Source organism: Gopherus flavomarginatus, chromosome 12, assembly GCF_025201925.1.
Source record: "Gopherus flavomarginatus isolate rGopFla2 chromosome 12, rGopFla2.mat.asm, whole genome shotgun sequence".
Lineage (NCBI taxonomy): Eukaryota > Metazoa > Chordata > Testudines > Testudinidae > Gopherus > Gopherus flavomarginatus.
Genome location: NC_066628.1, coordinates 38069266 through 38092704, shown reverse-complemented (window position 1 = coordinate 38092704; position 23439 = coordinate 38069266). Strand labels below are relative to the sequence as shown.

Here is a 23439-nt window from a genome sequence, read left to right as displayed (position 1 = left end):
CCCCCGCTCTGTTCCCTGACTGCCCCACCCCCTATCCACCCCCCACCCCCTGACAGGTCCCCCAGGACTCCCACGCTTATCCAACCCCCTCCCCCCAATTCCCCATCCCCTGACCGCCTCCCCCAGAACCTCTGTCCCATCCAACCGTCCCCTGCTCCCCATCCCCCAGGACCCTATGCCCCTTATCCAACCCCCCGGCCACCTTACCATGCTGCTCAGAGCAGCATGTCTGGCCACCACACTGCCCGGCCAGAGCCAGATGCGCGCAGCCCTGCTGTCCAGAGCACTGCCTGCCCGGCAGTGGGGTTGCTGGGAAGCTCAAGGGCTGGGCAGGACGGTCCCACAGGCTGGATGTGGCCTGTGGGCCGTAGTTTCCCCACCTCTGTTCTAGTTCATTTCTTGGCCAGGATAGGATTATTCCCTATTGTATATTTTCTGGTCGAGTGTCCAGTTTAGTTTTAAATGTCCCTTTCAATGGGGTTTAAACCCACCATTTGGGAGTTTATTCCATTCGTTGATCACGTTGTCAGGAAGCTGAGGTTTTAACCCAATTACAGGGACATGGGTAGGTGCCAGCTACACCACAACTGTTAGCCACGTTTTAGCAGTGTCCCTGACACTGCTGTGGTTGTGTAGGCAAGGCCAGAATAGAACATTTTTCCATGTAGTGTCAGTAGACCTTTTAAAGCTCAAACCCCTGAAGACTGAAGGATGAAGCTTAGCGTGTGTGAACAGTCCAGCCACTGAGTTAACCCCAGCTCAGTGCATAAACGTGAAGCTGAGCTGACTTTACCCTGCAGGATATAGGCTCTCTACCAGCAGTTTCTGTTGCTATATGTTATTTAGGATATAGAGAGATCATCTCTCCTCTCTTTTAGGGCTCTTTGGAAGCAGAAAGAGTGGAGGCCCAAGAAAAGCTCACGCTGTAATGTCATGTCCGAATCCCAGAGCTCACACCCATTGTTTCAAAGCAGGATCCCCATCTACCTTCAAGTCTGCATGTCCCTACCTTTGGTACTGCAGCCTGCAGTACAATGTTCTTCACAGGAAGAGGTGCTGTGTTTAACATGGACACCACCACAACCAGCACGTCTGACCTCCCTGGTGGGCACTCCTTGGCAAAGTGTAAGAGGATCCTGAACCCATTCTTGTCGTAGGCTGTCACAGGAAGCGCACGGCCTGGGGATGGAGAGAAGGAGAAGCGAAACACAAGACTATATCTGTAGTAGCATTATGCAATTCAACCCTGGAATCTCACTACCTGGCATTTCTCTCCATGGCAGGAGCTTCCTCAGAGAACCAACAAAGCTTTCCCCGGTTTAAAACTGCCTTCAGGAGCAAAATGTTTTGTGCTCTGAATGCAACAACCTACTTTATCCAAAGGCCAATCGCCTCCTCATCAGAACAGACACCCTGCGTGTCGCTCTCCTTCTTAGCCAGGGCTGGACTGGGCTTTGACAAAGCCGGAGGGTTTTTAGGTAAAACACAGTGGAGGTGTGTAAGGGCAGTAGCACAGGCAAGAAGCACTGCTGGGTGTGTGTCAAGATGACAGCACTGCTACACAGTAGGGACCCTGGCTCAAAGCTAACCATGGTTTGCAGTGTGAAGAGTGAGGCTCTTAGCACCTGGGATGAGTGGCACATTGCAGAATGTTGTTTCAGAGCACTCCAGCGCTGTAAGTGGCAGCACAGTCTCAGAGGCAACTGTCAGCTCGATTGTACACGTGCGGCAGTGTACAGAGAACACAGGAAGGGGATTCCAAGGAGAAACAGTAGTTTCAAACTAAGGGACTTAAACACCTCTTATTTCTCCTGCTGGTTGGAAGGAGGTGGCCATAAAACCCTGGCCTGAGACTCTACAATCTTTTGCACATATTGTGCTGTGGGCAGGGCAGGTCCAAATGAAAGAAAGTCCATTCCATGCTTAACTTCCAACAGCCCCATCCTTGGAAACCCAAAAGTTACAACCAGAACTAGTTGCATAGCCTCCCTAAATGCAATCTGTGCTAAGGGCTGGGTTCTCCTCTCGGTTGATCTACCTGCAACCCCGTAGACATGTTTCAGTGTTGTCTGGGTGCTACAGAGAGAATTTGGCCCTGTACTGCTAACTGACAGCGTCTGAGAGTAGTATTGGAACAGTGACAGTCCAGGGTTGGGAGCAAGCTGAAAAGGGTCTGAGATACTTACTGGGTTTAATGGATTCCAGTGGAACATGGACATTGGCCAAAGAAGCGTCAGGCCCTTTCAGAGGGCTGCCCTGCTGTTGGAGTGAACCTGGCTGGTAGAGAGGGTTTCCTGAACCAGCCGTGCAGCTGCTTGGAAAAGGAACAGTAGAGGCCACTGGAGCAGCAACTGGCAATCCTGTGGTGGATATTAAAGGGGCAGAGGTGACAGTGGCTGGCAAGGTAACCCCAGGGTGGAATACCGAGGGCGCTGACTTCACTTGGGCTGAAGTCCTAGGAGGGAGACAAAAATGGAAGTGGCAAATTAAGAACTATATTGGCTAGCAGAAGTTGCAGTGACAGCACTGAGCGTGAAGCAGGCTTTCACTCCATCTCCCGCACTACTAGAGACAATGGCAAATCATTAAGAACGGCCATACTGGGTCAGACCAAAGGTCCATCCAGCCCAGTATCCTGTCTGCTGACAGTGGCCAATGCCAGGTGCCCCAGAGGAAGTGAACCTAAAAGGTAATGATCAAGTGATCTCTCTCAATCAAGTGATCTAGAGTGAAAGCAGTGGCCTGCAATCGTACCATGGTGTCATGACACTGTAAAGTCTTGTGTGCTGAGCAGTGTTGAGCTGGGTGAATACTACACAGAAAACCACAATGTTTCAGGGAGTGCTGGTGATTTGGGAGGTGTCACTGCTCTCCAAATCAGCAATGTGCTGGGACCCAATACTGCTGGAAGATGAGATGAAAACAAGGGTCCTGGTCACTTATGGTCATTTAAGGATCTCAGGGCACTTTTCACAAGTGTAGGCTCTGTTAGCCCCCGTCTTCTGGTCAACTTACCAATCTGCCTACCTAAATCAATGTGTAGTGTAGCTGTGCAGTGCAAAGCAGCTGCTGTGCTTCACCACCAAGCTGGCTGCATTTCAGTGGTGGGTCAGTGACCTTTGGGTATAGTTTGTATATCAGTTTGTAAAGTGTTTTGAGATCCTTCAAGAGGAGAGATGCTAAATAAATGTAAGACCATCACTATTCAACAGTAAACTTCCATCGAACTAGAGCGAGAAACAGGACATCCTTATTGCAAACCTGATAACTGTAGCAAGGGTAACTTTCAAACGGAAGAGAGGAAGCAAAATCCAGGACTATTACCCTTTGGCCTCTTCAATAAGATGTCCCAGTGCATCCATATTATGCAAAGCATTGCCTCCCATGGCTGAACTGAGGTACTGGGGGGTAGCTGGCATAGCCTTCGGTGGGCCCAGAGGGGCTGCTGGTCCACCAGAGAACAAGAACGGGGCTGTATTAGGTGCAGGGATATTAGAAATAGTCTGAGGGGCTGTGAAAGTGGAAGGCAGAGGCGCTGATGTTCCACACACAGACTGTGATGTGTGATGAAGAAGAGGGTTCACTGCAGTATTGCAGGCGACAGTCACCAGCTTCGGACTAAAGAAGTCCAGGTCCATCTGGTCATTCTGCAACAGAGGGGACAGGTGCATGCTATTAATTCCTGCCATGCCTTAGATACCACTGTAACTCACTGAGATAGGCCTCACCCATTAGGACATGAGGGGGAGGAAGCTAATGGCAAGCAGGAGAATATGTTGCATCTGTTGGACTACATCCCATTTGTAGTTTACTTGACAGCATATGGTGCTGTGCTGGACTGGATACTACTGGTGGGGAGGAGTCAGAAGCTGAGGTGGCCATGTTTATTATGGGCATTTGGATGGGAATTCCGAAGGGCAGTATCCTAACAGAGCAGAGAAACTTACAATAGCCTACTCCTGGGGGAATTCTGTGCCACTGCGCATGCACAGAAATGATGTCCCCCGCAGATTTCTTTGCTTCAAGCAGAAAAATTACTTTCTGACAGGGAAACAAAGGGAAGCCACAAGAGCAGTCATGCGACCTTCCCCAGCAGTATGTTTTGGGTGCCCAGGGCAGCCACCAGAGAATCCTCTCAAACCGCACCTGGATACCCCCACACTAAGCCCCTCCACACTTGGATCCTGCCTTGCTGAGCCTCCCTGCGCACACCTGGTGCACCTGGCACAGGGCCCTGGGGTGTTTCTGTGGCAGGCCCAGTCCATGCACTGTGTCAGGGTGGGTGCAGCCTCGCCGCTGAGTCCATGTCCCAGCGGTGCGGGGAAGAGGGGGAGCCAGAGCTGCACAGTGATCTCCCACCTCCGTGCAGCCAGTGGCCGGCGCTCCCCAATGCCATGGTGGAGCCTCCATATTTATTTGACAAAATGTGCAGAATTTTGTAGAATTTTAAAATATTGTATGCAGAATTTTTATTTTTTTTGGCGCAGAATGCCCTAAGGCGTAAATAGCCAGAGCAGAGGGGAGAGAAGATGGACAGTACATTTCAGTGTAGCAACAACTGAAAGGTGCTGCCTGTTCATTCAGCAGTCCCAGTATCCTGAGATGATGGACTCTGCCTTTGGCCTCTGAGTGTATTCAGTCCAGAATACAACTATTCCCTTGCAAACTGGGTGCATCCCTTGTGTTTCTATTCAGTCTAGCCTTACTGACATCCTCCCCATGTGAGAGGGTAGCTTTTGTATCAAGCTTTGTTGAGATACACACCAAAAAGTAGCACTTACAAAGAAGGAAAGTGAAAGCAGAGATATCTTCTCTGTACTGGTTCAGATATCCCAGTTACACAAGGCCATAGGCAAGACACAGGCCTTCATGTCTGGAACGGTTATTGTCTCTGGCCTGCGTGTGAGCACTCCCTCAGGATATAGCAAAAGCACCAACACTGCAACATCGAGAGTGCTCAGAAACCTCCCACAATGACAGTCTCTTTCTCAGTAAATCCCTCTCTTCATACCTGGAACATATTCCACTGGTTGTTTTCAGTCGACTCTTTCACTGCACTGGGGGCTGGGTCATTCAGGCCTGAATGCAGAAGAAAAGATGGAAACTGGAGTAAAACTGCAAAACTTCTCAACATTAAAGGCGACAGGCAATAAGATGGGGAGCTAGACGGCTAGTTTTCCTAACCTCCTCCTACCTCCTATAGGGTGTTTGACCACTGTGGTAAAACTACTCAGTTCAACTCTGTAACAGTTTGAAAGCTTGATGAAAGAAACATGCACGTTCCATGTCAATGATAAGCCACAGGGTCCTAGATCTCATGCAGGCATATCCTGCACACACAGGCAAGCTTCTCCATTCAGCACTTCCAATGTTCCTCTTACCTGACCTATAGCACCCCCTGTTATTCAGTATCAGAGTCCCAAAGGCACGTACTGTGCAGGCTGCCTAGGTAGATTTGCTAATGCACTTTCTCCTAACCACAGCACTCACTGCTATTTCAGTCCTGAAACTTGTCACGAAGTGTGGTGATGGTTTTCTGATGTGGACAAGCATCCAGAGGGCTAAGACTGGGATTACAGCAAACTCACTGCATTTGTGACCTACCCCTGATTTCAGGAGGAACCTCCAGAGGTTTTAACTCTAGCCTACTGCCAAATTCCCATTCGCTGGGCCACTCAGTGGAGGGAGCTTAGGTGTCCGCTGGATGACATCCAAAACAAACCAGAATAATAAACCACAGAACTGGCAATCTATGGCTAGTACTAATACACTGTTCTCTGCTGCCCAGCTCTAGAACCAAGCTCCAGATAAAATCCTCTCCCCAGAACACACCCTAGCCACACCAGCCTCTTACCTAAACACAGCAGCTCCTCATCCAGCAAGAAGAGGGAATTGGCCGTGCTGCTCTGATGAGTCAGAGGAGCTTCTACTTGGCTGGAGGACCGGCTCCGTGAATGACCAAACTTTTGGGGAGGAGGTGGGAGGATGGGGATTTCTGATGAAGCTTGTGTCGGCACTAGCGCTGGTGCTGGCGTTAGTGTTGCAGGTGGCACTGGCGGTGGCGGGGTGCTGGAGATGTCCACGCCAACGAGGTCAATGAGCACACTGAGATTACTGGTGGAATCGCTCCCTGCAGAGATGGGGAGAAAAGTTATAAGAGGGACTGCAGTCAGCTGGAGCAAAGGCTCTGAACAACGTGAAGACAATATCCAGGGCCAAGTTATCACAGATGATGCTTTGGGTAGGGAGTGTTTCTCTTTTAATCAGAATTTCTGACTCTTCAGAAGAGAGGAAACCTAGATGCTTTCCACTGGAGTATTTGCTGTTAAACTGCTATTGAGCTGGACACTGTATAGTTAGGAAACTTCTGTATAAAAAGAGGAGCCCAGTCCAGGCACTGCTCTCTCCACTGCATGTACTATGTGCAGTGTAGTTGGTAATCCTTTCCATGCCTGCATAGCTCTGGCTAGAACTTGGGAGACCCAGTGTGGTGACAATAGGCAGCACAGGCTGCAGTCAATCAAGGTGTTACTAGTGAGCCAAAGAGAACTACAGGCTTTCTCTGTGTCCAGAGTCACCTTCACGTTCATCACAACCAAATCCTGGCTCTTCCCTATGACAAGGGACACCATTCTGTACAATGGTAATTTCCCTCATGTTTTTCATCAAAGAATCTTAAAGTGTTTTCCAAACAATAATTATGCCTCATGGCACACCAGAGAAGTGGGTATTGTTAGTCCCATTTTCCAGATGGGGAAACTTAGGCAGATAGTGGCTGCTAAGGGACTGGCCTAAATTCACACAGAGTTGCTGGCAGAACTAGAAACAGAACCCACATCCCTTGACTCGTGAACCCCTACTCCAATCCTTTAGATAATGTTCCCAACCTTACATTTAAGCACAGAGAACAAGATAAACATAAATGTATGTTAACTTCTTCCCTGCTGGTATTTAACCGTTGAGGTGGGACCAGGAGGGTTGAATAATCTAACTAAAATGTTGCATTCCACATCAGCTGTTAGTAATCCAGACAGGAAAGCTCAGCTCAGATGTAGGTCTGCTTAGTCAGAACGTCACAAGTCATAAGGTTTCATTATTAAAAAGCCAGCTGTGGAAATGCCAGAGCCTTCCAAGTCAAAGCATTGTCACCGGTGGCCAGAATTATAAACTCATCTGTGTGGCCATCAATGGCTGCTGTTTGGAAGCTGATTTGTCATTCCTACCTGGGCAGATTTTAGCCCAAACAGCTGAAAATACTCTCCTTTACTGCAATTATTTGGACATCCTTCACAAGAGGAAATTCAAAATGACAGGATTCAAAACTGAACAGAACAGATGGCTACTCACCTTCTGCTGCAGACAGTGTCGGGATATCCACTTCACCATTGATGACTTGACCCTCAATTATTTTTTTATAGGAATTTATTACCCGGGATAAATTGTCACTGGCCTGAAGAATATCCCCTAGATGTGGGAGAGAGGCAAAAACTCCAGTAGAGATTTCAGTCACTTGGCTCGCTCTACTGCTTTGGACGCTTAATCATCATCATCAACAACAACCCATTATTTAGACTGCAAGCTCTTCAGGGCAGGGGCTGTCTGTGCAGCGCCTCACACAACAGGGCCCCATTCTCAACTCAGTGATTAGCTCCCATAGGGACATCTCCCCTCTTCTAAGAGCTGTATGCCCCTACCTTGTGTTCACTGAGATCGTTTCCCACACAGCCTCCCTCCCTATCAATTCTTACTGCCAAGGCCCTGCTCTAATTTAGATCATAAGCTTTAAGGGCCTTGGGTTTTTATCTGCCTGTTAGAGGCTGGACACATCCATGGAGGCAAAGAAAGAAGTAACATGACATTAATAGGCCTCTTGCTGTATTCCTGCACAGCTACTGGCCACAATCTCCTTCTTAATAATAATATAATAACTGGAGATATACCCATCTCCTAGAACTGGAAGGAACCTTGAAAGGTCATCAAGTCCAGCCTCCTGCCTTCACTAGCAGGACCAAGTACTGATTTTTACCCCAGTTCCCTAAATGGCCCCCTTAAGGATTGAACTCACAACCGTGGGTTTAGCAGGCCAATGCTCAAACCACTGAGCTATCCCTCCCACCTATGAGCTATCCCTCTCCCACATACCCTCCCCACCAAAAAGGGGAGATGGTTGTTTTACCCAAACTGCTGTCGTTATCCTCTGTTTCACTGGCCAGTTTGAATAATGTCCGTCTTTTGGTTTCACACCTTTCGTAGAGCTCCTGGGAAGAGAGATCAGAAGAAAGGGTCTTATCAGCCAAAAGCCATCAACAGCAACAAACCCTGCTCTTGCAGTCAGCATGAAATGATTAATCTGCATGGAAGTCCCAGTATGAAGGGACACCCAGAGTTTTTTCTTGATGAGAGTGCTGGTCCAACTGGGTGTCCAAATTCCCCTTTCCCAGCTCTATAGGGAGCTATTCACATTTTTATCAGCATAAGGAGAACAAGTCCGATCTACATTCTCAGTATAATAAAGATGAATATCAGCCAGTGGTATGCTATGTACACAAGGCACGCACTACATGCCCAACTGGCTGTGCATTGTCCAGCCAGCGGCCTGCAGGACTATTCTGTCCAGCACCAAAGGGGGATGCCATTTTGTAAATCTTGCTGTACTTGGAAGGTCATGCTGCATGGAGGACACCGTTTTGGACCACGTAAGGCATGCAAGTGAGTTGTTGCATGTCTTACTACAAATGTCACAGCCTGCCACTGATACTATCAGTCCTCCATACTATCGCCATTTATGCTTAATTCTCTTTGTACTCCATATGCTGGTCTATTTTTATCATCATCTCTGCAACAGTAGCTCCTTACGACCCCAAATGAGGATGGGGTCCCATTGTGCTAGGTGCTGTAAACTCCCTGCCCCAAAGAGCCTCTGATCTAACTGGGAGAACGGAAGTATTGTCATTCCCATTTTACAGATGGGGAACTGGGCACAAGAAAACCACATGACTTGCTCAAAGTGAGAGCTGGGAACTGAATTCAGATCTCCTTAATGCCAGTCCAGTGCCATAACCAAAATTCCTGTCTTCAGTCCATGAGCACACAGGCCACTACCTCCACTCTGGTGGAGATGGGTTCAAGGAAGGGAAAGTTTCCGAATTAGTTGTGGGTATTTATTGTCATCACCTCAGGTGCTCATGTATGTATCTTTTTTTATATTATAGAGTGAAATGTATGTGTACAGTCACGGAGAACCCCTGGTAGATTAAAAATCTGTGTCTATTATAGAAATTAAACCAATCTTTATTGTCGCTTTTGGTTATTATTTTCTTGGTGCTCTCTCCATTAAATACAGTGTCTACAAGCTTTTCCCCTGAAGGGAAGGAAACCTTTGTTTGGATCAAAGATTTTAAGTTTATTTGAATATGGTGCTTTGGGAGATGACTGTTTCCACCATAAGCAGCATGGCCAGTGGCACAGGGAATCAGAAAATGTGGCTTCCTGATTCTGCCACTGACACACTGTGTGATCTCAGCAAGTCATGCATTCCTGGTGTGCTCACTTTCACCACCTGTAAATAGAGATAGTGCCTGCTTCTTTATAAGTCGTCAGCTGAAAAGTATTATGTGCATAGTATTATCACCTCCAGCTGATCATTCCCATAGATTGCTCTCAGCTCTGATCACTGCTCTTTATATCATTGATCCCTTTGTTCTGCGTATTTGCAACTTTGTGCAAAGGTAAAGCGCCATAAAGTCTGGAAGAAGGAAATGCTGAAGGACTCCTATGCAGAGGGATGAGCTTGTACTCACCTTCATGAGCTCCTTATCAGCCTCTGACGAGTCCTCTTTGCTGTAGTGAACCAGCATCTCATTCAGCAGCTTCACGTTGTTATTCACTTCCTCTAGAGTGTGCATGCGTTTTGTCACCTTCTGGATCCGAGCCTCATCCTTCAAGGTTTAAAACAAAAAGAGAAGAGTGAGTCTTCCCACAAGATCTCAACAGCAGGAGCTCAGCTGTGGGTCGCATCAGATGAAATCCTGATGCATTTTTGAAATAGAACTGGGCAGGAATTAGATTTTCTATTTTGTGAGAAATTCTGCAATTTCAAAAACCCCTTCCATTCTGACACAGAACAAAACTAAAAATGTTCAAAACTTCTTGTGAAAGCGATTTAAAAATTGCTTTTGGGTGAACTGAAATGTTTTGTTTCAATAAAACTGAAATGTTTTTTTCTAATTTTGACTTTTTTAAATGTTATATTACACAATATAAATTGTTTCAAAATTAAACACAAGGCATTTCAAAATAGAAAGTCAAACCATTCTGTTCTGAAGAGTTAGAACTGGAATATTGGAATGCGCCGTTCTGTTTTCTCCCTGAATGAAATTTTGTTGAAATAAACATGTTTCCGCAAAAGGATTCACTTTCAGCAAACTGGCATTTTCCATTCCAAAAACATTCTGTCAGACTATTTCTAACCCATTTTAATTAGGCATCCATGCTCTCCACCAAAGATAAGGGAGACCCCCTCGAATGTCATGCCTAGAGTTGCATGGGGGCAGGGCTAATTTATATAAAAGAGATTCCAGTGACTTGTATTCTCTCCAAATTAGAAACTGTATATCTCCCTGCCAGAACAACACTGGGTCACTTGAACCCCAAGATAACTGGATACTGGAGTGGATGGACACATCACAATTTCATTAATAGGTAGGGTGGGATATATATGTGCATGTAGACAACTTGTGATAAGTGCCAGATTGACAACCCTGGAGACAGTCCTCTACATCCACAGATCAGATCCAAAAAGACAGCAGCACTTCAAGCTTCTCCCTCACCAATCCCTGATGCAGAGTGCCCCCTTGAGGGGTGAGAAGGTAGTTCATTCCCCATGGTCCATTTGATCCTTGCCCTTTCTGCTATATCTTCCAACTAGGGAACCAACTACAGAGGTTTTGTGATGCAGACACTTGTTAACTGGGACCCACAGTGAGACACCAACAAATTCATTTCACGCACCCCACCCAACAGCCACTGGATGATATTTCAGTTACTATGGACTGGATGTGAACTGGCAACCCTAAAGGTGAAAGGTTCTAGACCTCATTGCTAATTCCCTTGAGTCATTCAGTCCCTAAAGCTTCAAGCACAGATGAGCAGGCCGGTTTAAATAGTTGAACTAGTGCAATACCAATAGAGAGTGAAAGAACAAATCTAGTGATTCTGCCATTCACGAGTCACTAAAGCTACATACCAGCTAGTGTTAAAAAGTTTACAAATGACAAAGCAAGCTCCTGATAATGGTAATTCCTACAGAGGTTTCTTAAATAATTCTATTGTTTTTTCTTACCTCTTTTACCATTGATTTAATAAGCTTGTTCGCCTCTTGTAAGTCATCTGGGTTTTTGCTTTTTAACAGTTTGGCTAAAAGCTGTAAGAAGAGAAGAGAACTTTTTAGGAAAAAATAGTCTCTTATTAAAGGGAGACAGAAAGATCATGTATCCAATTATTGCTTCACTGGAGAAAGGGAAATGGACAGTTCAGAAAAAGCAGACTTGGGTCAAAGCAGCTTACTTTGCTTTTTCAGCAACAGTAACTTCCGTAGGAGTCATTCATGGATTTGATATTTTGTTTTTTGTTAAATTGCCAGATTTTCATTTACATACAGTACAAGCACATTGGGATCTTGGAGACTTTCTGATACTAGACAAGAGTTCCTCCCAGTGCAGAAAGATGAAAAGCTTTTCCTCTCCTCCATTACAGCAGTTGGAGAGCGACTTAACTAGAAATGGCCAGATAGTGACAACACTGAGATGGTCTCTCACTCAGGATTTCAACTCTGAGTCTCCAGGTGGTAAGAATCAAACCCACAGTCCGAGTGAAATCAGGCCCACATACCAGCAGATTAGAGCTGAGTCAGAGCACTTCCTTTTACTTAAAGTTGTTTTGTTTTGTTGGTGTATATTAAGATTCCAGCCTTCACTTTACCTTGGATTTCTCCTCATCATCAAACACAGGGTTTTTGGGGCGAGGTGGTGGAGAGGGGATCAGGGTTCTATCCACTGGAATTACAGGGTCACACATAACAATACCTGAGAGAAGAGAAAACAAAGTAGGTTTGTACCTGCAGTAACTCAGGACAGTGCTACTATCTGTGTACAGGCAGCACAGAGAGGGTGCAGCACTGCTGTTTGCATACTGGGTTCAGGGGGAACATGCAGTCCAGCTCTCTGAACACTGGGATGGAAGGATATTTCAGTTAGGATTAATACAGCAGCAAAATCCCTGTGCATGTTATCTGGTGAACTGAGGGATGTTTTCCTTAGGGAAGGGCCAACACTCCAAGGGTTAGTTTGCCACATCCTTACAGTTTCTGTATCCGAGAGGTATAATCAATAGTTCTCCACGCTGGGTCTTTCTCCTTTCACATTGCCTTGAAACCTCAATATAAGGTCCCATGTAATCCTGCTTTGTGAAAACCCAACGCCATGTATATTTTCAGCATAAGGGAGGCAGAGCAGACAAGCGTAGAACAATAATGCTGAATGTGGTATCCACAGACTCCTAGCCAATAGTTGGAGAAAGGATCAAGTTTCATGGCCAGGCCCCACCACAAAATCCTTAATTTTGCATTGTACTCATAGAGGCTTCTGAAGGCAGACTCTTTGTGCTGACGCTCCGAGCATCTCTTCTGAGCACTTTAGGCCTTGCCTATGTGAAAAAGTTGCACTAAAGCGAAATTTTTAAGCAATTTAGTTATGCTGGTGCATGAAGTTGTGCGGATGCTCTTGTTCTGGTTTAAACCAGGCTTGTTTAGTTTAAATTGATTAGGAATCATCTTGAGCTAAATCAAGATAAGCCACTCAAACTAAAATAAAAGTGTCTACACAGGGGTTTGCACTAACTAAATCAGCTTAAAAACCAATTTAAGTTAAACCAGTGTAAAATTCTCATGTGGACAAGGTCTTTTCTACCATCTGATTGAACAAGTCCTGCCCCTAGATAGAGGCTGCCTTCTTGAGTGTCCCCTCTTTGTGACATTCCTGCTTAAACATGTAGGGTGCAAGAATGCACGAAAGAGAAGCTGCTTCCCACCTTGTCTCTTCAGCATGTAGTAGGCATCTTTGATTTTGGATTCCTCTGGCAGTGCCACTGTCCAGCTGTATAGCAACTCAATAACTTTGGTTTTCACTTTCTCTGAGACTCTGTCTCCCAGGTACTAGGGGGGTGGGGAAAAGGAAAACATGTCAATCTGTCTCTCTCTTTTCTTTGTAAAAAAAAAATTATAAATAAATCAACACTCAATATGGGAATTCATTGGTGCTCATTAAAGTCTGTTTTCACATTAGATGGGAGTATGAATATCCTGTACATCCTGTCTGTGCTGATCTGGGATACAGTTTCCTAACACAGATGGCCAGGAGCACTCATCATTAACTACATTGATACAAGATGCAGTTCACCAAGACAAAACTTCCCTCACCTCTTTAAAAACATCGTCTTATCTCCATCTGCCTGAGACAACATGAGCCAGATTCAGTTTGGAGTTATACCACAGCTAAATGGGACGCTCTGGGCCCAATCCTGCTCCCAATGAAATCAGTAGGTGCTTTGCCAGTGACTTCAATGGAAGAAGGATCAAACCTCCTGTTGGTGTCCAGTTGCTTTTGTCTTAAGAAAATGATGGTGATGATAATACTTTGCACTGACATCATCTTTCATCAAAGACTCTCAGAATGCTTTCCAAACATGAATCAAGCCCCATAACATCCTTATAAGGTACATAAGTATCCGCCTGCCACACTGATGCACAGAGAGATTAAGTGACTTGACTAAGACAACACAGCAGGTCAGTAGCAGACCCCGGAACCAAATCCAGGAGCCCCAACTCCTAGACCCTTGCCCTAACCACTGAATCGCAATTCCTCCCTGCTGATGATCATGTTTAAACAAAATGAGTAACACAAAGTCTAAAAGTCCTTGCACCACATTAAGGAAATGAGCAATGCTAAGTATTGCACAAGCAATGGGAAAACAACTGCTGCTTGCTGAGAGAACTAGTAATCAGAGTGCAAAACACCCAGCAAACAAAAGCTACAGACTAACTCACACAGTGAGCCAGATACTGTGCTGCATGCTTTGGGAGCTACTTATGGTTTTAGAAAGGCCAGACTGTTATACAGAGGTATAGAAAATAGCTTAAAGACTGACCTTTGGAGACACAACTTTTATTAACTCGTTTAAAAACCGAAACTTCCCTACTTCATTATGAAATCTTCTCCCACAGTTCTTCATACAAGCTTCCAGCACCTGTGTTCAAGCAACAGAAACAGGTGGTGAAATCAACACACCCCAAACCCAGAGAAATAACACAGCTGCTTTCCTCTAAGGGAGGCCCCAACTCGAACAGGTGACAGGTAAGGGTCACATTTCATTGAGATAGAGGAACTTCCACCCAAGGACACAAGGCTTGAACCCCACGTCTTTGAGGCAGCTTCCCCAATCTTGACAGAGCACGCTGAGGGGCCATCTCTTGGAAAGTGGTAGCAGTGGGGGAAAAAAACCTCCCTGAAAGTAACAAACAAAAGGATCTAGAGTGAAACTGAGATTTTCTGGCTCCAGTGCAATTAGTAAACTAACTCCATGCTTCAGTTACATGAGTCAAGTATCCTTTCTCAGTCTTCATCCCCTTGCAGAGAAGGAGAATTAAGGAGTTGATCTTGTCAGTTTCACTGAGCATGGGAATGATGGTACTAGATAACCCTACTGAACAATAGGGATCGCCCCCTCCCCCCTAAATTCCACATTGAAGAGCCCATCTGGGCTCTGGGCTTTGAGAGAGGAGGAAAGGGCTACCTACTGTCAAGGCCTGGACTGCCTCCCATTCCTGAGGTGACTGGATTTTATGAGCCAGTAGTCTCACAGCTATCTGTGGACTGAAACAAACCAAGGTGCCACATTATAAATAAAACAGACACAGGGATTTCAGGACTTTCTAAACTCACAAAATCTTCTGATTAGATAAGTAGGGTATAACAAAATTAAAAGGAAATGTCACTTTGCCCTTCTATAGTTTGACATCTTCAAAGCACTTTAACAAAATAATCTTCACAGCATCTACGTAAACTGGGGTGTTTACACATTTAAAAAGGGAATATGGTCTAGTGCATATGGCTGTACACAGGATTGGTAACTAGGAATTCCTGAGATCTAATCCTGCTTCACTGAACGTTTCATGGTGTGGCCTTGAACCTTCTCTGTGCCTCATTTTGCTTTGTCTGCGGCAGAATAATTCTTCCCTACTTTGCAGGAGTGCCATGACTCATGAGGGTTCATTAGTTATTGTTTATAAAGTTTTTTAAAGATGTAAAGCCGTATATCACCTTGTGAATGGTTTAGTTAGAATGGAGCTCACTCAATATATACAAATTGCAGCAAGGGAGGTGTAGGTTGGACATTAGGAAAAACTTCCTAACTATCATGGTAGTTAAACATTGGAATAAATTGCCTTGGGAGGTTGTGGACTGTAGTGGGGTGGTTACCTGCTCCTGCCCTGCATGGGGGCTGGACGATGACTGTTAGTAGCCTCATACTGTGGTGAGGTGGGGATAGTGGGTGGTGGTTTCCTGGGGAGGGGAGACCCTGAGAGAAAGGGGTTACTGACAGGGGGCAGCATCCCAGCTAACAGGGCACCGGAGTCCAGGGAGGGACACGGGAGGCCAAGCGGTAGTGAATCATTGGCCTGCAGAGGGCACTCCAGGCTGGAAATCGATCTAATTCCCTGAGAGACCAGCAGGAGGCGCTGCAGGGCTGAGTCTGTATGCTTACATGGACTCTCTATCATTAGAGGTTAAGAGCAGGTTAGACAGACACCAGTCAGGAAGGATCTAGATAAATACTTGGTCTTGCCTTGGGCGCAGGGGACTGGACTAGAACAACTCTTGAGGTCCCTTCCAGATTCTATGAAATAGTCTATGAAAATAAATGATAAGGATTATTATCCCCATTTTACAGACTGAGAAATTGAGGCAGAGAGGTTAGGAAAGATTCCCAAGGCCACAGACATAGTCAGTGTCAGAGGCAGGTTTAGAACTCATGTTTTCCTGGCACCCAATCCTGCGCTCAGATCATGTTGCTTTTCAAAGAAAAGAGGAAGAGCTTTGCTATATGCTTCCACATTACCCTGCTTCCTTTATGTTCATGTTTTCCTTGTAATATCAGCATACTTTACAAATATAAAACATCAACATCAGGACATAAAATTTTGTTTCAATTGAGAATGTTAAAATACAATACTAAGTCTGACGGACTTGGACACACACCCTTCAAGTTCTTTGTTGATCTGGTCACAGAATCCAATGATGTACTCCCAGTCTTCTTGCCTGTTAGACGGGTTGGTGGCTCTATCTTTAGTAAAAAAAATAAAAATAGAGAACACACATTATCAAAACACAACAAGAAGCAGATTAATTGGCCTTTCTGAGGGAGAAGTGTCAGTTGCCGCTCATGAAAATTGAGAAATGAGTTCACAATTTCCATTCCCATATATCTGTGGGTGCTTAGTCAGGAAGGAGTGTCAAAGTCAAATCAGGCCACTCCAAAATTAGCAAAACATGTAACACAGTTCTTTGCAGATCCAAGCAATGAAGCTCAAGTACTTACAGACTCACTATTAGCTAGGCAGGCTTGCAATGTTGTCTCTCTTCCCTTTGTCTATTTATAATATTTAACTACTTAGGGTCAGTGCCTTCAGTCCTGTTGTATGCAAATCTCCCTTTGCAGTCACTGGGAGTTTTGCATGTGTACAAATTGCAGGATCTGGGGTTTAACACAGTACACAGATCCTTTACCTAGAATCACAGAATATCAGGGTTGGAAAGGACCTCAGGAGGTCATCTAGTCCAACCCCCTATTCAAAGCAGGACCAATCCCCAGATAGATTTTTGCCCTATATCCCTAACTGGCACCCTCAAGGACTGAACTCACAGCCCTGGGTTTAGCAGGCCAATGCTCAAACCACTGAGCTATCCCTCCCTGCTTTGATGCCTTGTTCTTGGAATACCACAGAATTTATTAGATGCCTTTACATTTCTTACTGGAAATGAGATTCACAATCCAGTTTGCCAAAAGCTTACTTTGGGATACTCCCTAGCTCACAAAGAAGCAGATTGCAGAATACTGAAGCTTTTGAGATGTACTTTTGTTAAGAATTTATCTGCTCCAGATAGGTCAACTCAGATACAGCAATGGGTTTTCAGTGGCAGAGGCTTCCGCTTCAACCTAATTTTACAGCAGACCCAACTGAGGCATGATGTACTAGAGCGTAAATTTGTTTGTTGCAGGGGCAGCAACAACATGCTGCAGTTTTGCATTACCAATCCGGACTCTCTCCTTCCCCCATTGACTAAGTTATCAACAGCAGGAAGCAATACCAAGGAAAAAAAATGTTACAAATCCAGCTGAAATACAGCAAATCAAACCATAGTGAAAGTAGGTAAACGTGTATGTACCGTAGTCTTAAATGCAAATGTAAAAGAATAAGTTTAAGTGCACACTACACTATAAACTGTCATTAAATATCAGCATTATTTAAAACACATCCTTCCACCAGTCCACTGGCATAAATATAACAATTGTCAAACTACTGCACTGAAATTTCTGTTTTAAAGTGCATCCGAACCCTCTTGCTGTTGTACTCCTACAGTGTTTGCTTGGCTTTGCTTTCCCAAGAAAAATGCTTCCATAATCTCACAGGCCCCAGTGGCTTCTGTGGGACACTGGGCGAGCAAAAGGGCCCATACCACAAAGCTGCTTCCCTTGGTCTTTAAATTAAGCTACCGAGCTGTGTTTTAAACTCAAGAATAACTTCAGTTAAAATGTAGTTGCTGCAGTGCCACATATTTGTTAAAAACACTAAAATCTTATTACCATGCCCTTGATTTCTAAACACCATGACAGCAGCATGAAAAACCAGGCTTACAAGACAGCCTGCTATCTTCATGCAAGCAAATCAGCATTCTGTATGGCTGTGCGCCAACGCACCCTTCCATTGCTAATTCCACCAGCTTGTGCTGCTCTTTGCACAATGCAGACTTAAGAAATATACAATGGGATGTTCTATTATAACCAAAAAAACAACTAATTCCTTTCAACAAATAGACATTTGGGCAGCAGCGCATTCTGACATCAGGAGGGAGATCTGGTCTGGGCAATTAAACATAAATGACATTTCCACGGCAGTCACTAATTTTAAAGCGGCTTTTTAGCTTGAATGACTTCTCCCAACATATCTTGGAATCTCAGAGGGTTGAATATTCTCAGTTTAGGCTTGGAGTCACCTGACAAGTCTTCTTGTTTTATATTCAGAACTCTCATGATAGTTAATTTCAACAAGACGAGAGACGTCATTAGGGGGAGATTACATTCCACATAAGGAAATCACCCCCTATAAATATCAATGTAATACCTGTATGATATCTATGTCAACATGCTCTATCAGAAATTCTGTCCTGGCCTGGAGAGTGAAGTCCTTCGTTTATAGAGCAGGTAAAGTGCAGGCAGCAGCAAAACAAGCTTCTCCACTTTGCCTCATTAATGTGCCTCAACTGTGATCTGGAAGGATCACCTCTAGGAGGAGAGATTTACTCCTCGTGTTCTCAGTCCTTGGTCTCTCTGTTAATACTGCCAAACAAGGATCCAGTTAGCACCTGTTGTGGAAGCAGGTTTCAGGTGAACACTTGGTCTACTAGGACACAAACTAAAACTTATCAACTGATTACGCATAGGCCCCTGAACAGCCCTCGGTAGATCTGAACCAGCACCTAAAGGAAAGGACTTTATAACATGTTACCATAATCCCGTCACCATCTAGTCCCTTGGCTTTTAGAGACTGAAACATTTGGGTCACATCTGATGGTATAATAACGTTGTCTCATACCTGATCTGAGTGTCAAAGCTACTCAACATTCCTTTGCTGTTCTAAATCCTGAAACACTGATGAAGTGACACTCAGCTGTAAACCAAGGGTGCCTACTTCATTTATATAACAATGCTTTGGAATGCTGGGGAACAGAGAACTTTAATTGTTTAATGAACTGTTCATATTTTCAGTTCTACTTCTCTGTTGAAAGAAGGAAAACTTACAAGCCAATGTTCTAGATGCCCATTACCAGATTGAGGGCTTGAATTGTGATCTTCAGCTCCTAGCAGCTATGTGTTTGGTGTTCTCACTCTCTCTGCATCCCAGGTAGAATAAGCAGAATGCTAACTGATGATAATATGGAAATAGTTGATAGTATTTACACAGACACAGATATAGTAGGTTTTATCTCTCTTCCTGCTCCCTCCTCTTAGATTAAGAGCTCTTTGGGGCAGTACACTATATATTTACTACATGTGAGGACAGTGTCTAGCACATCATGGAGGTAATTATATAAATAAGCTACCTTGTATGTGAGCATCAGACTGAGCAGGGAGTGTTAAGCAAAAGGATCCAGCTGTATGGGAGCAACTGAGATTCATTTATTAACCTCCCCTTCCCATTTCAGCGAAGGCTGGAGGAGGAACTGCATGCAGGGAGAGGAAGACCGCTGTCATCCCAGCAGCCAAAAGTAGGAGGGGAGAGAGGATAAAGATGCTGGGCCATCACATATTGAAGCACATCTCCTGCTGCAGTGTGAGGACTGAAGGCTGTGACGCCCATCTGATGACAGAATGGCTCTGCTGCTCAGTTGAAGGGCAAGTGCCATTGACTCAGAAAATTCCTGGTAACACAAGTCATGTTCTGTCCTTTCCTTGATGAGGGAGGTTGGTCCATACTGCTGTATGGATTTTGCCCCTTCCTTCAGTGAGGACACAATAGGTACATCTTCAAGCTTAGCATCTGACACAACACTCCTTTTTTTGATAGAAAGTTATCAGAAAAACAGTGCAATTCAGCTTCCTAGCCAAGTTTCCTGCTCCCGTAATCACACAATTACCATGAAATAATGAAGAGTTATACAATGGCACACGTTTCCCTCACCTTTATCCAACAGAACAGCCACAAGGCAACAGGTACCTCTCCTGTTTATCTCCATTGTGACCTTTTCCTCCCAAAACTCAGCTTCCCTGAAGGAGGGAGTGTTATTTGGCAAAGACATCCAAACTCCCCCACTAGACCACACACATTTCTTCATTGGCCAATGGAAAACAAATGATCTGTGCTCCTCTACAATGGGAGGATTCTATAATCAGACCACCATGAGTCACTGTACCAGTGATTAAGCATACACTTTTTTTTTTTAATTAGGAAGCAACATTCAAGTCTTATATCTAGGCTTGGCATATACCATTTTCATTTTTGTTGATAATTTAGATGGATAATATTTATGTTTATTTTTAAGCTTTTCTATTTTTATGTATTTAAATGCTCACACCTATCGGAAATTATGGGGAGGGTCACACAATATGGGTCATCAGGCAATAATAATTAAAAGACAGTAGACACTGCCATTTATAAAGGTAAAGCTTTAGAACTATTAAAATGCAAATTTTTAATATTACACGTCAAAATATACAAAGTAAATATCCTTAAATCAAACTCTATTCAGTTCTCAAGCAGTGTTTTTCTTACTTTGCCTCTCAGTACATTTTAATTACCATCCATGGAAATATTTTTGTCAGTTTGTGCATGTGAGGTGAAGTAGACATTTACTGATAAAAAACAGATTCTTTCAAGCTCACTTATGTCCCATGAAAAATGTGCCCTCCCATTAGCCCCCAATCAGGCTCACCGAAGTTAGTGATATGCCCTATCAACCCGTCTCCCCTTCCCCAACTCTGGCAGAGAGTCAGTCTACAGAGTAAGCTCCTCCTTGGTATTACCCCATAAGTAGGCAATCCCCTTCAGTGACAGGGATGGACTGCACAGTTGAGCAGAGGAGCGACAGGAAGTCAGTGGCAGGAAAGGGACAGGGAGTGAGTGACAGGGAAGCAGACAGAGAATGGGGAAGAAAGCTAGGCAGCGAGAGAGAGAACAAGCCAAAACTGAGTGGGGCGAGTAGGTAGAATAGTTGGTAAGGACTGGGAGAAGAGGGGACAGGCAAAAGAGAGGTCAAGTACATACTCAGAAATGATCAGAGACTTTTGATTTAAAAGCAATGAGAAAAGACTGTGCATGACTCTGGGTTGGGGCAGGAAGGGGGAAAAATCAGCAGAGACAGCATCAGGCTATTAGATAACTTGACAGGGACTAAGAAATGGGCAGCACGGACAAACAGACACATGGGATAAAACCCCAAATGCACTAGAAAGCCCTATTCCAGGCAGATGCTTGGTACATTATTTATAAAACAGCTAGCATGAAAATAACTGCATAAATAATAATTTCCCTCTGAGATCAGAAGGCTCTGTCCATCTACACACAGAGAAAACACCTGTATAGCCCATCATGCTGCCAAGAGGTTTTGTTTTGTTTTTTGTTTTGTTTTTTTTCCATGCAAGCTGGTGGAGATGACAGAAAGTTGGTGGCTGGGGCATGGGCACAGAAGGGGAGAGGGAACTGGATAGGGAGTGCGAGGGCATGGAGTGGGCATAGGAGCATTAGGCAGAGGGGGAGACATGAGCAGAGAAGCAGGGAAACATGGATAGGGGGGCAACAGGAGCATGGACTGGACAGGAGACATGAATGGGGGACATGGACAGGGGAACACAGGGGCATGGATAGGATGGGGGACATGGACGGGGGACACATGGGCGTGGATAGGACAGGGGAAACGAACAGGGGGACACAGGGGCGTGGATAGGACGGGGAACATGGACAGGGGGACACAGGGGCGTGGATAGGACGGGGGACATGGACAGGGGGACATAGGGGCGTGGATAGGACAGGGGACACGGACAGGGGGACACAGGGGCGTGGATAGGACAGGGGACACGGACAGGGGGACACAGGGGCGTGGATATGACGGGGGACACGGACAGGGGGACACAGGGGCGTGGATATGACGGGGGACACGGACAGGGGGACACAGGGGCGTGGATATGACGGGGGACACGGACAGGGGGACACGGGCGTGGATACAACGGGGGACACGGACAGGGGGACACAGGGGCATGGATACAACGGGGGACACGGACAGGGGGACACAGGAGCGTGGAAGGACAGGGGACATGGACAGGGGGACACAGGGGCATGGATAGGAAGGGGGACATGGACAGGGGGACACAGGGGCGTGGCTACAATGGGGGACACGGACAGGGGGACACAGGGGTGTGGATACGACGGGGGACATGGACAGGGGGACACAGGGAGATGGATAGGATGGGGAACACGGACAGGGGGACACAGGGACATGGATAGGACGGGGAACACGGACAGGGGGACACAGGGACATGGATAGGACGGGGGACACGGACAGGGGGACACAGGGACATGGATAGGACGGGGGACACGGACAGGGGGACACAGGAGCGTGGATGGGACGGGGGACACGGACAGGGGGACACAGGGGCGTGGATGGGACGGGGGACACGGACAGGGGGACACAGGGGCGTGGATGGGACGGGGGACACGGACAGGGGGACACAGGGGCGTGGATAGGACGGGGGACATGGACAGGGGGACACAGGGGCGTGGATAGGACAGGGGACATGGACAGGGGGACACAGGGGCGTGGATAGGACGGGGGACATGGACAGGGGGACACGGGCGTGGATAGGACGGGGACATGGACAGGGGGACACAGGGGCGTGGATAGGACAGGGGGACATGGACAGGGGGACACAGGGGCGTGGATAGGACGGGGGACATGGACAGGGGGACACAGGGGCGTGGATAGGACGGGGACATGGACAGGGGGACACAGGGGCGTGGATAGGACAGGGGGACATGGACAGGGGGACACAGGGGCGTGGATAGGACGGGGGACATGGACAGGGGGACACAGGGGCGTGGATAGGATGGGGACATGGACAGGGGGACACAGGGGCGTGGATAGGACGGGGGACATGGACAGGGGGACACAGGGGCGTGGATAGGACGGGGGACATGGACAGGGGGACACAGGGGCGTGGATAGGACGGGGGACATGGACAGGGGGACACAGGGGCGTGGATAGGACGGGGACATGGACAGGGGGACACAGGGGCGTGGATAGGACGGGGACATGGACAGGGGGACACAGGGGTGTGGATAGGACGGGGACATGGACAGGGGGACATAGGGGCGTGGCTGGGGCAGTGGGTGGCAGACAAGGAGACACAGGATGAAGGGGTATTGATGAGAGGGAGGGAGGGAGGCAGACGGGGGCACTGATGGGGCAGAGAGGGGACATGGGCTCAGAGAGCAGCAGAAGGGGGGCACAGGGGCAGGGAGGGGGCGGAGAGCGGCAGACGGGGGGCACAGAGACGAGGGGGGAACATGGACCAGGGGACACGGGCACCTGAGGGCGGCAGACGGGGAGCGCA

The 23439-nt window shown here is 46.4% G+C and overlaps 2 protein-coding genes across 3 annotated transcripts in view; both read right to left on the bottom strand.

Moving 5' to 3' along the window:
* GGA3 (golgi associated, gamma adaptin ear containing, ARF binding protein 3) overlaps window positions 1-23439 on the bottom strand; it is a 30441-nt gene that overhangs the window by 6867 nt on the left and 135 nt on the right. Inside the window, exons 2-15 of one of the 2 annotated variants that reach the window (XM_050921088.1) lie at window positions 16314-16398; window positions 14852-14927; window positions 14203-14301; window positions 13087-13210; window positions 11980-12083; window positions 11342-11422; window positions 9801-9938; window positions 8177-8258; window positions 7348-7464; window positions 5855-6130; window positions 5012-5079; window positions 3325-3647; window positions 2187-2455; window positions 1010-1179 (exon numbers count right to left, since the gene is read on the bottom strand). In XM_050921088.1, the coding sequence (XP_050777045.1) occupies window positions 1010-1179; window positions 2187-2455; window positions 3325-3647; window positions 5012-5079; window positions 5855-6130; window positions 7348-7464; window positions 8177-8258; window positions 9801-9938; window positions 11342-11422; window positions 11980-12083; window positions 13087-13210; window positions 14203-14301; window positions 14852-14927; window positions 16314-16398 (2012 nt within the window). The remainder of the gene's footprint in view (window positions 1-1009; window positions 1180-2186; window positions 2456-3324; window positions 3648-5011; window positions 5080-5854; window positions 6131-7347; window positions 7465-8176; window positions 8259-9800; window positions 9939-11341; window positions 11423-11979; window positions 12084-13086; window positions 13211-14202; window positions 14302-14851; window positions 14928-16313; window positions 16399-23439) is intronic. The other variant, XM_050921089.1, reaches the window with a different exon arrangement.
* On the bottom strand, window positions 21420-23119 carry LOC127033255 (uncharacterized). Its single transcript, XM_050921094.1, has 2 exons — window positions 22854-23119; window positions 21420-22209 (listed from the first exon to the last, which is right to left on the bottom strand). Exons 1-2 carry the CDS (start codon window positions 23099-23101, stop codon window positions 21420-21422), a joined length of 1038 nt encoding a protein of 345 aa, XP_050777051.1. The 5' UTR covers window positions 23102-23119.

Bases quoted from the DNA above. Each gene is read 5' to 3' on its own strand.
- LOC127033255 (XM_050921094.1), bottom strand. From the start codon at position 23,101: ATGTCCCCGTCCTATCCACGCCCCTGTGTCCCCCTGTCCATGTCCCCC. The intron at 22,210-22,853 runs GTCCTATCCACG...CCCCCATTGTAG, and splicing joins CCCCCTGTCCATGTCCCCCT to CCACGCCCCTGTGTCCCCCT.